Source organism: Eurosta solidaginis, chromosome 4 (assembly GCF_040869045.1).
Source record: "Eurosta solidaginis isolate ZX-2024a chromosome 4, ASM4086904v1, whole genome shotgun sequence".
Classification (NCBI taxonomy): domain Eukaryota; kingdom Metazoa; phylum Arthropoda; class Insecta; order Diptera; family Tephritidae; genus Eurosta; species Eurosta solidaginis.
This window is the reverse complement of record NC_090322.1, coordinates 33,681,227-33,696,979: the sequence shown is the minus strand read 5'-3', so window position 1 is coordinate 33,696,979 and position 15,753 is coordinate 33,681,227. Positions and strand designations below refer to the sequence as shown.

Sequence of the window (15,753 nt, the reverse complement as noted above, 5' to 3'; positions counted from 1 at the left end):
TAGGCGGCTTGTTAACATACAATTAGGAATTCTTCGAAAGCGATGAATGTCATGATTCCGTGAAGAATTAAATGGGGTAACACAGTTAACAGAGGTACACTACTCTAAGACATGGCACCTCACCTCACTTTTCTAGTAATATGGACTGCAAATTATTGAAAGGTCTGCAAGCATCGGCTAAATTGAGGAAAGAAACCTCAGGTTAGGTTGAACTGGCAAGACCTCACATGGACTGATTGTGTTCATTTTACTACCAGAATTTGTTTGACAACCAAAGGGAATAGCATCAATCAGGTACCAGAACCTATGGTATATAATAACTCCGTCCTCTTGGCAAACACTAGAAGTTTCTAGGATCTAACTTAATTGCTACCTCGAGATCTGGCAACTCTGCCGACGCTAATATCTGGAGCCTTGACCTGGCGAGCACAGGACACGGACAGAGAACGTGCTCAACCGTTTCTTCCCGCCGCTCGCACTTCCTACCCCTGCTGTTCGGAAGAGGCAAAACTTATAAACATATTACGCCAGAAGGCAGTGTCTAGTTACTGACTATCAATATATATATATTTACGCGACTGCAGCTTTATCACGCTTCCACCAGAATTTCTGCCACTGTCTTCATGGCTATAATTTCTGCCTGAAAGACGCTGCAGTAATTTGGCAGCCTGTGGAATCTACTTATTTCTGGATCAACACAGTAAACAGCAGACCCAACCCTTCCATTAATTTGGAACTATCCGTATACACATGTGTAATATGTTCTGCCATTTCTGCACCCTGGCACCAACCCTCCGGGTCAATTGTAGACCCAAGATTTCTATCGAAGCACAGGTATGGGACCATATATTATATATAAGGCCTTAAGCCTTGTTGCAGTTGCTGGCGGGGTAATTTTAGGGCTCCCGTTATGCTAGTCGTTGCTACTATGCATACGCTTAATTTGTTTGGTATGAACGAAACTTCAAAACCTCGGAGAATTAAACAGGGGGTGCTACAGGGTGTCGTATCCTCACTTCTCTTCAATTTCTACATATCAAATCTGCCTTCCCACCAAAAGGAACTTCTATCATCCTATGCTACTATCAACCGACCAAGTCCACGCGCATTCAATTTACGCCGTGGGAGAAACAGATGACAGAAATATTGGACGTTCACGTCAACCGCACTATGCCACCGACTATCAGCCAACCAAAGATCGAAGAAATAACGTTCGACAACACCTTTGCCTTCAAGGCTCATGCCTCCGAAATTGTATCTGAAGCTCTTCAGAGGTTATCGCGCCTTGCATTTATTTATTTTATTAGTACTATTGGTTCCGAGCTTAACGAACTGAGATCGTTCCACTACTTTTAAGGCTTTCAGTCAATGTTACTACAAGTGACGCCGAGCTTAGCACAGCCACCCAGGAACTGTGAATTTATATACATATGTATGTACAAATATGCAATTTTGTTTATCTAAAAGCATACTTTTTGCCTCTTTCTTTATCTGCTTTCCAAACTTTGCATGCGCAAGAAAAATTTAATAAATAATAAATATTCAAAAAAAAAAAAAATTTATTAAAATTATATTTTCAAAAGCACATGCAAGCAGTCCGCGTGCTTGCATACCCACAGTGGTACACATCTCGAACTAACTTTACAGTATTTTTCATATATTCTTGCACATATTCTTAATATTTGCATATAAACATTTTTCGCAAGTCAAAACATTAACATCAAAATATATTTCTCATTCACATTCAGGCATGTTTCTTTTGTTTTCATCGCAGTGCTATATGTACTTATATTGCATACAATTTTTAATTTGTTTATATGTATATTATCTTAACATTCATTCACACTCCTCACTTATTAACCCACCTGTCTTGCGGCTCTTTATCCTTCTCGCGTTCGTGTTGCGTATCCGCCATGGCACCCACAGCTGTTTCGTTGTCATTTTTCTTATCCTTCGTTTTGCCGCTGGTGCCGCTGCCAACGGCAACAATTGCATTTTGACCTTGTGCATTGTTGTTATTACTACTAGCGATCTCAGCACCACTATTGTCACCACCAGCACCCGTTGTGTGCTTATCCTTATTCTCAGTCATTCTATCAATTAAGTACACTAAAACAAAACTTTGCAAATCGTCTTCTTTTTAATTAAAAATTTTTTTTATTCACTTTTTCTTAATTTAATCTTATTTACTCGACGAGTAATACTCGTACTTTCTATAGTGCCTTAATACGCAGTTAATTCAGATTTGAATTAAAATTATTTTCATACAATTAGTTGAGTTGTGGTTGCTGTTCATCTACAATCATCTCAATTATTCACGTTTATTCGTTAATTTTGCCTTTACTCGCTAAGGCAGGAGATTTAATTTGACTTATCAATAGGGCGTATTAAGAATTGAAAGATTTTATATCTTCTTTACATGCTCTGCAAGTGAAATGCGTACTGGGGCGTATGAGTAACGATCTAAATATCGCTTGTGCGCCTGTACCACATTTTATCAGTAATTTTTATTCTTTACTAATGTACCTAGCAGACTTCGTAGTACCCTACACTTGGCTTTCCTACATATAAAAAATGAGCCTCGCCTCCTCTCTTCTTTCCCTATATTCTTCTCGTCTACTTTATCCTCAATTTTACTTCTTATTCTTGCCCATCCCTTATTCCATTTTTTCTCTCCCACTCCCACTTCCACTCCATCCCTCACCTCCATTCCCTCTAGCACTCCCACTCTCACTCCTAGTAGCAATTGCACTCCCTCTCACTCCAATCCCCACTCCCATTTCCACTCCAACTCTTATGCCCCACTCATTTCAATTAGATATTTGATTAAGAACTTCTAATTTTATGAATGATTATAATTATTTGTTAATTTTTAGTTACTTGATTATTCTTGATTTAACAATTAAAGTAAGCCCTTGACTACAAATTTTCTGAATTGAATTCAATTGTTTGGTTAAGTAACTGTAAATATTTTATTTATTATATTTAAATTTAATATTTGTAAATATATTTATTTGTGTATCTTCAGTCGTTAGATTAGTTGTGATTAAAGAACTTAAAATAAATATTTCCCTAAAACTTTTCTGAACTAGTACCAAGCACTTGATTAAGTGGCTCTAATGTATGACTAACTATAATTATTTGTCTAGTTTTGATTACTTAATTATTGCTGATTAATCATTAAAATAATCACTTTACTCCCAATGCATGACTAACTGTAATTATTTAATTATTTGTTTAGTTTTAATTCCTTAATTATTACTGTTTAATCATTAAAATAATCACTTTACTCCCAATTATTTTTGATCAATACAATTATTGTTGACTAAGCAGCTCCAATCATGCGACTTACTATAACTATACGTTTATTTTTGGTTAATTGATTATTGATGAATAATTTTATTTCAATTATTAATGATAAAGTGGCTCCAGATATTTAGTAATCTCAAGTATTTGTTAAAGTAGCTCTACTCTGTGACTTGCTATAATTATTTGTTTAATTTTGATTAATTATTCGTGATTAGTCAATTAAAATAATCACTTGATTATTTAATCATTAATGATCAAGTAGCTCCAAATATTTAACTTACTATATTTATTTGTGTATTTTCCGTGGATAGATTAGCTGTGATTAAAGAACTTAGAATAAATATTTGGCTACAAATTTTTTGAATTAATATCAAGTATTTGATTAAATAAGTAGCTCTAGACTCTGACTTATATAATTATTTTTTTTTTTTTTTTAATTTTAGTTACTTGAGCATTCATAATTAGTCATTAAAATAAACACTTTACTACCAATTATTTTTAATTTATTTCAATTATCAATTATTAAATAGCTCCAAATATTTGACTGACTCTATTTATTTGCTTGTTCTTATTTGTTACATTATTTTCTATAAAAGAACTCAAAATAACTATTTGGCTACAAATTATCTGAATTAATATCAATCAATTGATTGAATAGCTCTAATGTATGACTAACAATAATTTTTTTTAATTTTAATAACTTGATTACTCGTGATTAATCATAAAAACAATCACTTTACTACCAATTATTTTTGATTATTTCAATTATTATTGATTAAGTAGCTCCAATCATGTGATTAACTGCAACTATACGTTTTTTTTTGTTAATTGGTTATTCGTGAATAATCAGTTTATATAATCACTTCATTACCAATTATTTTTAACTTATTTGATTTAATATTAATGATTAAGTAGCTCCAAATATTTAGTTTGATAACTATTTGGGTACAAATTTACTGAATTAATATGAAGTATATGTCACAGTAGCTCTAATATGTGACTTAATTAATTAATTTTAGCTCGATTATTCGTGATTAAGCAATTAAAGTTATCACTTCATTATTTAATTATTAATTATTAAGTAGCTCCAAATATTTAAGTTACTATATTTATTTATGTATCTTTAGTCAGTAGATTAGCTGTGATTAAAGAACTATAAATAACTATTTGGCTACAATTTTTTTTGAACTTTTATCAAGTATTTCATTAAGTATGTAGCTCTAGTCTGTGACTTTCTATAATTATCAAAATTTATTAAAACTGATAACAATCGGCATTAAAAATAATCGATTAAAATCAATGGTATGAACAAAATAATTTAGGAAATGTTTTAAAAATCGAAAGAAATCAGTATGCGTACTTGAAAAAGTTTTAAAGAATCTCGTAAAAAAGATTTACAGAATCAAATCTATAAAAATAGGTAGAAGTTACTATTTCGCTTTTTTTCATAACAAGGAATTATAATAATTTAATAATGATTCGTCTCGAGCACGCAAAATTTCACTTGAAGTTCAAAAATTAACAACTAAATCTAAAGCAAAAATAAAATAATCGATAAAGTTCATTGAAAAGATCAGTAATCGATAATCTATATAAATCTATTAAAATGTGCGTAATTAGTGGAAAACCGAGAAGATGATTTCGCAGGCACAGATAGAAACCAATTATAGTTAAATAGAGTGGTAGCTAAGAATAATCGAAAGAATTATCGATAAAAATCGATGGTAAAATATAAAATTCTCTCAAAGTTAGATAACACAAAAATCTATATAAATCGAAAAAAATCGATAGTTTTATTGAAACTAAAACTGGAAATCATAATAAACGTGGCTTTAAATTCAGAGAAATATAGCAATATCAACCAAAACAATCGATAACAGTCGATTAAATTTACAAGCACAGAAAGAGCTTTGAAAATCTAAGCTAAAAATGTCACGGTGTTGGTAGTTTTCGTCAACTTATTTATACTCATACTCAAATATATATTTTTAGTAAAATTTTTTGTTCACTTTTGTTTTAAATTTCATTATGGAGTTAACGTTATTTTAATTTATTCTGCAATAATTTACACATAGTATGTAACTAATTGGTTATTTAAGCGTTTTAATTTAATAATATATAGTTTTTTTTTTATAAAATAGACAAATACATGTCGTCAACCAAAAAAAATATTTACTGCATTTGTGGTTAAATTGCATTTCCTGGTATTTCATTGATCTATTTAGAAATTATTATTGCATTTTTATGTTTTATTCATATGAAAATTGCATATTTTTCCACAAATTTTAACTGTTTTATTTTTTAAATTTGCTCTTAATAAATAACTAAAAACATATTTGTAGCATTGTTTTTTTTGTCACTCACCTCATTTATTTCAATTTACATCAGTTTTTGTTGAGTTTCTGCAAATAGAGGAAAATGAGATTCTTTTTAGGAATATAATTATCATATGGATTTTCAAACAAATTAAAATAATAACGCTGCATGTGATTTGTAATTCGATTAAATAATATTTGGTGAAATTTTACAAAGTAAAATATTCTAAATATGCACGAAATAACCAGAAAATTTTGAAGTATCAAATACTACGCCACAATAAGCATATATCTATCCATAGCGCCACAGACATTTCGATAACAACATATGCACGCATGAACTATTAATTACAGTGCATACATACATGCCGACACGCATACATAGCACATATCCATGCAACAACCACCGTGCAAGCGCTGCATTCTGACGAACATTCACAAGCACTCATTCGCTGTCACGAAATAGACAGCAATTCTCAACTAATTTATAGGCGGCACAGTACAACAAGGCAAATAACTTCTTAGGTGACTGAATTGGCTCCCAGCTACTTTGATGGCTGTTAAAGGATTTCCTTTGGGTCAGAGTGGAGGTTGTTTACCACGGCTGCTTCGTCCGACAGGTCTTCTTCACTGTTTTCCACATTTCTTCTGAGCATGAAGGGATTTGCCTTTCCTATTACTCAGAAGAAAGGTAACGAGGATGCACGTTCCTATCGGGTGGGAGGAGAAAATGTCTCAATGCATGTGTGAAATGTCTGAAACAATATCTTTCAAAATGGAACGTGGTTATTTACCAGCGTTGGCTGATGAAAACGCGAGTGTTCCACACAGGTATAAGTGGCTGTCACCAAGTCGCCATTGGCATAAGACCGGTTCTCATATTACTGATGCAGTACCATCGATCTACATGTAGTTAAAAAAATAAAACGCGCAATAGCCTGCGAAGAGATTTTAGGCCAAGCTTTTCTTCCAATCGCCATTGTGATTCTATCAATTGTTCGTAAAAATTGGCGGGATTGCACCTACATGTTTACGCCGACTCCGGAGATGAGTTTTCACTGATAAGCTTTTCATGGCAGGATTACACTCGGAGTGTATGCCAAATCACTGCAGGCGGGCGACCCCGCTTATAAAAAATTTATTCTAATTAAAAAAAAAAGTCGTTCTTAAGTTTTGATGTTGCTTTGCCCTGGAATTGAACCAAGGATCTTCGGCGTGACAGCCGTAGCACGCTACCGACACACCACGGCGACCGCCGTAGTAAGTAGTTAATCTTATATAAATAGCCAGTGGTTCATATATTACTAAAGATACTTCCCCGTATGTATAACCAACACCAATTTCCTATATCCTTGGACATCTGGAAAGGAGTCTGAACCATTACCTTCGTTATCATTGGAGTCTCAACTGTTACCGCCTTCATCACTCTCTGGTAAGGACCAACGTGTTAAATATACTTTCCTAGCATCATCCCCACTAATAATTCTCTGCAGAATTACTCTCTCATCTCTCTCCGAGCGTAACCATTATTATCACGATCTCGTGAGGACCAACGTCTTCATATCTTCCCATAGCGTCCCCGCTATCAATATTACTCCGTCATCACTCTTCGAGTGTCACCGTTACTAATAGTACTCGGTTATCACTCTCCGGTTAGCAGCAACGTCGTTAATATCCTCTCCGATCGTCACCGTCCTTAACATTACTCCGTCATCACTCTCCATACTCTGTTTCTCTCTGTGGAGAACCCTCACCGTCCTCGATTAGCAACTACCTCGGTGTTACCTACGAGAAGCAGCTCTACCACTCTCTCCCTCTCTTTACTGGACTTAAGTTGGTAGGGATTCTGGTTTCAGAGCCGCGTTGTGCGTGTGTGTTGGAAATCAATACTGTAACGAATTTGCTGCAAATCCTCTTATTTGCCCTTTTGCTAGGTTCGTATCGCTAAACTCTTGAATAAATAACTCCAATATTGGATAATGGAAAAATGGCCTTTATTAAAATACTTCACAATAACACTCAAACTGTGCAACGAATAGCTTAATAACCAAACTGATAGCTTGAATGAAACTGACTTTCAAAATAATACTGCTATTGCTCGCTAGATATCGTCTTAGTCGTAACTGCTTGACAACTCAAATCAAACTGAATTACTTCTTACTCGCCTGCCCCGCTTTTATAGTTTACGCTGCATACTTCTAGGCTCTTCGATTTCCAGAACTTACTAGTTTGTTTCGGCTACAAAATCGCCAGCCACAACTACGTGCACAAATTATTGCTCTCTCTTGTGACAACTCAGATAAGATATATGCATGTGTTTGTGCATTGCCGCTCCGCTGCTCGTATACGTACATATGTGTAGACGCAATTTTTTATTCGTTTATGTAGATACATAATGATTGAATTATTGATGTGAATGTTTGTAGTTTACAGTCTCTCTCGCATACATAGGCGTATAAGTAAATGCATCTGTGTGTGACTTATTTCGGCTGCCTTATATATGTGTATACATGATTTGATTATTGACGTAAATACTGCTTATCGTGGCCTTAGCATCGCCTTAGTGATGGGATAACTTAGTGATGCTAATATCCGTGACACTGCCCTCCACCTAAGTCTGATCGTCCCGGTCAGACAAATCTCCCGATCTAACTGCCGCTAGCATCTCCAAATTTACCACTCTTCTAATCCGTGGTTTCCCAGTGGTTTGTATGCGGTAGATGGCATCACTGATCTTCTTCACAACCTTGTACGAGCCTTCCCAACTGCACCGAAATTTGGATGGAACACCTTTCCGCCGGTGAGGGTTGTATAACAGTACCAAATCTCCCGCCAAGAAACCTTTCGAATTATTTTCCTTGTCGGACCTGTGTTTCATCTTACTACTCATTATCCTGGATCGTTCCCTCGCACTCTGTTGCTTGGCCAATGAAGAACTACTTCGCAGAGCTTGCGCTGGACGGATTTCCTTTGCATAATCAGTATCGTTCCGACGCTTCACAACAGTAGTGTGCCTTGGCTTGAAACCACCCTTACATTCTTTCTTCGTTTCAGTACGTCCGTTAGGGCTTTTCAATGCCAGTGTTTCTCTCACAGGTACCTTCGGTTTTGATTTGTTTGGCCCATTTGTTCCATCAACCTTTACCTTTGAATTTCGTGGCCTTCGTCGAGCCTTCTCCACCAGTACCCGATTACTGGTGAACCCTTTTTCCAAACTAAAGCTAAGTGGCACATCTTGGTTCTCATAACGCATCACCCTTCTCTGCATATCGATCTTGATGTCATGGTCAACCAAGAAATCCATTCCCAATATAACTTCATCAAAAATCTCCGCCACAACAAATTTGTGTAGAACCATGACCTTCCCAATCAATACTTCACATATCACTTCTCCCTGAACTTGGTTATACTCGCCAGTGACCGTACGCAACTTTGCTCCAGGTAACGGTTTTACTCTCCTGTTGACCAAGTCAGATCGGATTAAGGAATTAGATGCGCCCGTATCTACAGTCAGTACACGCTCTTTACCATCCACATTCCCTCTGATGGTAAGACTGCTTGATTTCCTTCCAATCTGCGACACAGATATCACAGGACATTCAATAGCAGGGGCAAGTTTTCGTTCTTTACATCCGACACGCTCTTGCTCATTTCCGCCAGCTTTGCGTTTACGGCCACCCACATTGTTGAAACTATTAGGACCAAGATCGCAATGACGTGCAATGTGACCTGGGTTGCCGCACTTGAAACATTTAATAACTCCGGCATTCTTCTTTTGAGATCCCTTCAGTGCTTCCAAAATTGTGTCTACCCACTCTGGCCTTTCTACTTCCACACGGCGTGCTTTGAAAACTGGCTTACTCAATAGCGACGCTGTTTCTTGAGTCAGTGTATAGGAAACCGTTTCCGCGAATGTGGGTTTTGGGTTTGCATATGTCGCTCGCTTCGTTTCTACGTCCCGTATGCCATTTATAAAACTCTGGATTTTTACCCTCCCGGTGTACTCCACGGGTGCGTCCGCATTTGCCAAATGTGCCAACCTTTCAACATCCGAAGCAAACTCCTGCAATGTCTCATTTGCTTTTTGGTAGCGGTTTTGCAACTCAATTTGGAATATCTGTTTTCTATGCTCGCTTCCATAACGTCTCTCTAAAGCGCTCATCAATGTTTCGTAGTTGTTCCGCTCGTACTCTGGGATGGTCTGTAAGATTTCCGCAGCTGGTCCTTTTAAAGCTACGAACAATGCAGCAACTTTATCTTCCGCATTCCAGTTGTTCACTGCTGCGGTCTTCTCAAACTGTAGCTTGAAGACCTGGAAAGGAACAGAACCGTTAAATGATGGTGTTTTTACCTTTGGATTGCTTGCTGAAACAGCTGGGCGGTTTAGTTGTAATTGCTCCATACGACCTTTTAACGCTTTTATTTCGGCATCAATTTTGTCCTCGAGTTGTAAAATTTTTGCATCCTGCTCTTCCAGTTTCACAAAGAGCTGCGATGATACCTGTTCCGAAATTTGTGCCGACATTTCAGATATACGTGCCTCTTCCGCTTCCAGTTGAGATGCCAAGTATGTCTTCTGTTCTTCCAATTGTGATGTTATATGGGTTTCCTGCGATTCCAGTTGGGATACCATATACGTCTTCTGTTCTTCCAGTTGTGAAGAAATTTGTGTTTCCTGTGCTTCAATCTTCGATGTTATTCGTGTATCTTGGGATTCCATCTGTGATTCAAGTCTGTGCTGGTAACCGTCTGCGATGTTTCGTTTTTCTCTTCAATTTTTGTTGTCTCCTCGCCATCAAGGTGAAAGACATACTCTTCCACATCAATTCCTTCGGCTTCCATTGCCTCTCGTAGCCGTGCCTGAAGTTCGAGTTAACGCCGCTTGTATTCAATCCACGGCTCTCCAACTCCTTCTTCAGTTGCTGGATCTTTAATTCACTGAACTTTGCCATGTCCTTGTTGTCCTCCGGAATTTATTCAACAATTCCTCTTCTGACACCAATTGTAACGAATTTGCTGCAAATCCTCTTATTTGCCCTTTTGCTAGGTTCGTATCGCTCAACTCTTGAATAAATAACTCCAATATTGGATAATGGAAAAATGGCCGTTATTAAAATACTTCACAATAACACTCAAACTGTGCAACGAATAGCTTAATAACCAAACTGATAGCTTGAATGAAACTGACTTTCAAAATAATACTGCTATTGCTCGCTAGATATCGTCTTAGTCGTAACTACTTGACAACTCAAATCAAACTGAATTACTTTTTACTCGCCTGCCCCGCTTTTATAGTTTACGCTGCATACTTCTAGGTTCTTCGATTTCCAGAACTTACTAGTTTGTTTCGGCTACAAAATCGCCAGCCACAACTACGTGCACAAATTATTGCTCTCTCTTGTGACAACTCAGATAAGATATATGCATGTGTTTGTGCATTGCCGCTCCGCTGCTCGTATACGTACATATGTGTAGACGCAATTATTTATTCGTTTATGTAGATACATAATGATTGAATTATTGATGTGAATGTTTGTAGTTTACAGTCTCTCTCGCATACATAGGCGTATAAGTAAATGCATCTGTGTGTGACTTATTTCGGCTGCCTTATATATGTGTATACATGATTTGATTATTGACGTAAATACTGATTATCGTGGCCTTAGCATCGCCTTAGTGATGGGATAACTTAGTGATGCTAATATCCGTGACAATACATTAGATTACTGTATATTTATTTAGGTGGGGGCAATGGGACTTCCATCCGCCTCTGGATCGACTGAGCATACCTCAGTCCTTGAGCAAACCCAAATTAGATTTCCTCACTTTTTTATATCAAATTTCGTCGTAAAAATTGCATCGAAGTTTCAATATTTTCAGCGCACACCAATCAGTTAATAAATAACCCAACACAACCCTGATAAATTCGTTTATCTCTTATTATATTTTATGTCCATCATTTGTTGTTGTTGCTTTCTTATTTTTAATCACGCACATAAACACAACTTTGCTACAATCTATACGTCAAATTAATTAAATTGAAAAACTTTACCTGACCTACATATTTGCCTCTCTTTCCTTCTTTCGCTTGTATTTTTTTCAATGTTCACAAGGACCTGCTTTAAATTCAAGTTGTTGCGGTTATGCAGCACTCGCAATCGGTAGCTTGTTATGTAGGAAAGGCGCAAAAGAACACAACTTTAATTAATTTATTTGAGTTGAGAAAATATTTTATATTTATTTTAGTGCCGGCATTTATGGATTGAGAAATTAAAAAAAAAGCCGAAAATGTGTGTATATCTAGGAGTATTGACTCTCATAAAAGTGAAGTTGAAAAGTCGCATAAATGTGAGTTTTAGTTGAATGAATTAGTAAACAAAAATGATTTGAGATACCATCAAGAAAATTACTTTAATTCAGACCCATTAAGCAATAATTAAACGTCATTATAATTATTAATTGAGTATATTTGTTTTAAACCCAGGGCCTTATGATTAAGCCTTGCTCCTATTCAATGACTGACCATTAATTTGTTTAATATATATAACTATTTGATAATGTAAAATAATGATTATCTTAATCATTGAAAAAATTGGCTTCGTTAATTCTTGTTTTTCTTTAATTCGTGATAATTTGATTATTTTCAGTAATTTTTTCACAGCAGAATCATTCATATAATTATTATATTGATAGAAATTTCTGGTATTATTAAACTATTTTGGTTTTTTATTAATTTTTATTTAATAGACATTATTTAATTATTATTATTATTATTAAGAATTCATGAGCTTAACAACGGCTTAAATTAATTGAATATTCAATTATTATATTTTTTCTAAGAGAAACTGAAAATAAATAAAGAAACATTTACTGGCATATTGCGATGGTACCATTTCGAAAACCTACAATTTAATCATCATCAGGCAATTTCGCAATGTTATCAAATGTTTCACCGAGATTATTATTATTTTATTTTCGATTACTTGGTTGGTTTAGATAATTTTCTTTTATCTTCATATCCCGAATTATTTGAAAACTACTATTTTTATTTATCTTTTTATAGAATATGCTGATAATTTTTAATTATTTGATTATTTCCAATTTTATGACTTTTTTTTAATGTTTGGTTATTTCTAATCAAAACAATTTAGTTCTCAAGAATTTGTATATAATCTGTTTATTTTTAACCGCCTAATTAGTTTAAATATCGGCTTATTTTCAATAAATTTAAAGCTTTTATAATGTGATTATTTTAAATTATTTTTAGTGACAACCTTTATTCATTACCTTATTCTTCTCCATTCTGAGTATATTAAATTACTTTTATAATCTCTCTTATTAGGGTATTATAAGTTTATTGATAAAATTTTTTTTTATGTGATTATTTTAAGCTCTTTGCTTTTTTTAGGCAATCAGACTAATTTCATATATTTGATCACTTTAATTATTTGATTCTTTCTAAATTTCTGATTGTTTTAAATTGTTCGAGTATTTATAATTATCTGATTTTATAAATTTTTTTTTTAATTATATTTTTATGTCATTATTTTAAGATTTTAGATTATTTTAGGTATCCAGGCTAATTTAAACTATTAATAAATAAACAATTTTTTTTTAATCCACTAATTATTTTAGTTTATTGCATTATTTTGTTTTAACTTGTTATTTTTAACCATTTGAATTTTTAACTATGTTGATTTCAACTATTTTTTTACCTTCACTCAATTCTTTATTTTAAATAATCAGGTTGATTTCATTACATTCAATTATCTGTTAATATTTAACTTTTTTGCTTTTTTTAATTATACAGTTATTTATAATTATTTGCTAACTTTCAATTATTGTTTTATTTTAAACTATTTGTTCACTTTAAATTATTTGATCATTTAATACGAAATGATTAATCTTTACTATTTTTTTATCTATTTCATCAATAATTTTACTGTTTTCAACTGTTACAACAACTAATTAATTATTTGGTTTTTTTTTACCATACAATAATCACACATTTTTGAATTTTGTATACTTCCTAAATTTTTTGTTAAGTTATTTCTTTTCATTTGATTATTTTTGGTGGTTGTACTATTTTTAATTATTTTTTTGCTTTTAGTTGTTAAATTGATTTTAAATCTCTGATTATTTGGAATAATCTGATATGGTGAATTTATTCGCCTATTTTTAAATGTGAGATTAATCTAAGTTGTTTTAATGTTTTCAATTATGTGATTACTTTAGATTATTTGGTTATTTCCAGTTATTCGATAAGATATGGGGTAATGTGATAAATTTTTTTATTTTTTAAAACTTGAGTGTATAATATTGTTTTGATTTTTTTTTTTATTATTATTTTAAGTTTTCTGGATTGATTTACTATTTGCTTATTTTCAACTACTAATTATTTCGCAATATATAGACAATTTTAATCATTTTTTTCAAATCTATAATTATATTTGTTAAACTTTCTGAGTTTTCAAACAAAAAAAATATGCAGTAAAATAAAAAGATGCAAAACATAATGATTTATAACAATATATAAATGATGACTAGAACAATAAAATCAATTCTGTTTATTTGCTTTGCTTTGATGTTTTCCAATTTACTTTTTTATTTATTCAAATTTTCCTGCCTTTCAATAACATAAAATTATTATTATGTATCATTTAAATAGCTGCTGTTTTGTTAGTATTGTTGCAACCATGCTCTCATTTTATTCCCATAAAACTTTTTAATGAAAATTAACCGCAATTTTCTCGTTTCATGTCTACTTTCATAAAAGTTTTTATCTCCAACCTACAATGACCTTGTCTCAGTAGAAGCCGCTTGAGATGTTTGCAAAATCTGAAATATACATTAGGGTGGGTAGCACATTAAACGTAGTCTTGATTTGCAGACAAGCTGCCTTCAAATTGTGATCAAAAGGTCAAGCAACTACTAGCCAAATAAAACTGCATTACTTAAACTGATGACAGCAGCCGTTATGTAGTGCCAGCATGATTGTCTAACACACCGAAGGTGCTGAGCGCAAGTCCCCGCAAATGCAACAAGTATAGCACATCTTGTATTTATTTAATTATAATTTGATTAGATTTAAAAATAAATTATGGGGCTCCCAATGTTGGGCGCATGAAAAAAGTTTTACTCATATAATCACAAAAGCTGAAATCCTTTGCGGCTATCTCCAAGAATATAGCTTCAAAGCTTCCGCAACCCAAATGTCAACCTCACCTACGCGAGGGAAATCCTGTTAAAAATATTAATATATCATACAAATATTTAGCAGGCGAGGCTCTGGCGCGATGTCTTGGAAGGTTTAATGTAGAAGTATTAATCGTTGCCAAGATGGTCGCGCTAGTACCTTAATGGTGTTTTGTTACCGAAACGTACCAGATCTATATCCAGCAAAAGACCATCAACATCAATAACACTCCTCAAACCCTTCAAGGAATGTATTTATTACTACAACGACGACTGTGCTAGTTAAGAACGCGCTAGATAAATTTACAAAGGGGGCAGTTGCCATTTCGTAGGACATCATAATGTTAAGCCTGTCAGTTGAAACACTACGAGAGGACAGATTTAGAGCTAGAACCGTGTTGCTGTTGTTGTTGTAGCAGTGCTTCGCCTCATCCAATAGGTGCGACCAATCAAAAATTGTCATTAATGTCCTCTAACTGGAGTCCAAGGAAACTTGCTGTTTCAAGAGGGGTGAACCATAGTGAGAGGGGTGTTAGAGGCGTTGATTCCTTAATACAGTTGAAGAGATGGTTGGTGTCATGTGGGGATACATTACAAGCAGGACATACATTTTGTATGTTGGGGTTGATTCTAGATAGGTAAGAGTTTAACCTGTTACAGTATCCAGATCGAAGTTGAGCTAGAGTGACGCGCTCTGAGAGCTAGTACCGTCTACTATGGCGATAGTTACGCGCTAGTTCGGAACTAGTGTGATTACTGAAGGGTGTACAACGGACTGTTGTTTCAGAATCAGTGAAGCTATTGGAAACGGACCCACCTTGATACTGAATGTAGTGCTGTCTACAATAAGGCAGCCTATGATCGGGCTTCACCTAGTTCTCGTCATATAGGCGAGCTTAGTCTTTATCCCTACCAAAGGAGATTACTTTAAACG

At 34.3% G+C, this 15,753-nt stretch overlaps 1 protein-coding gene across 1 annotated transcript in view; it reads right to left on the bottom strand.

The window, feature by feature from the left end:
* The window catches only part of LOC137249578 (uncharacterized), a 101,678-nt gene that overhangs the window by 71,178 nt on the left and 14,747 nt on the right, over positions 1–15,753 (bottom strand). Inside the window, exons 2-3 of the mRNA XM_067781208.1 lie at positions 5,674–5,713; positions 1,866–2,120 (exon numbers count right to left, since the gene is read on the bottom strand). Coding sequence (XP_067637309.1) covers positions 1,866–2,120; positions 5,674–5,678 — 260 coding nt within the window. The 5' untranslated portion in view covers positions 5,679–5,713. The remainder of the gene's footprint in view (positions 1–1,865; positions 2,121–5,673; positions 5,714–15,753) is intronic.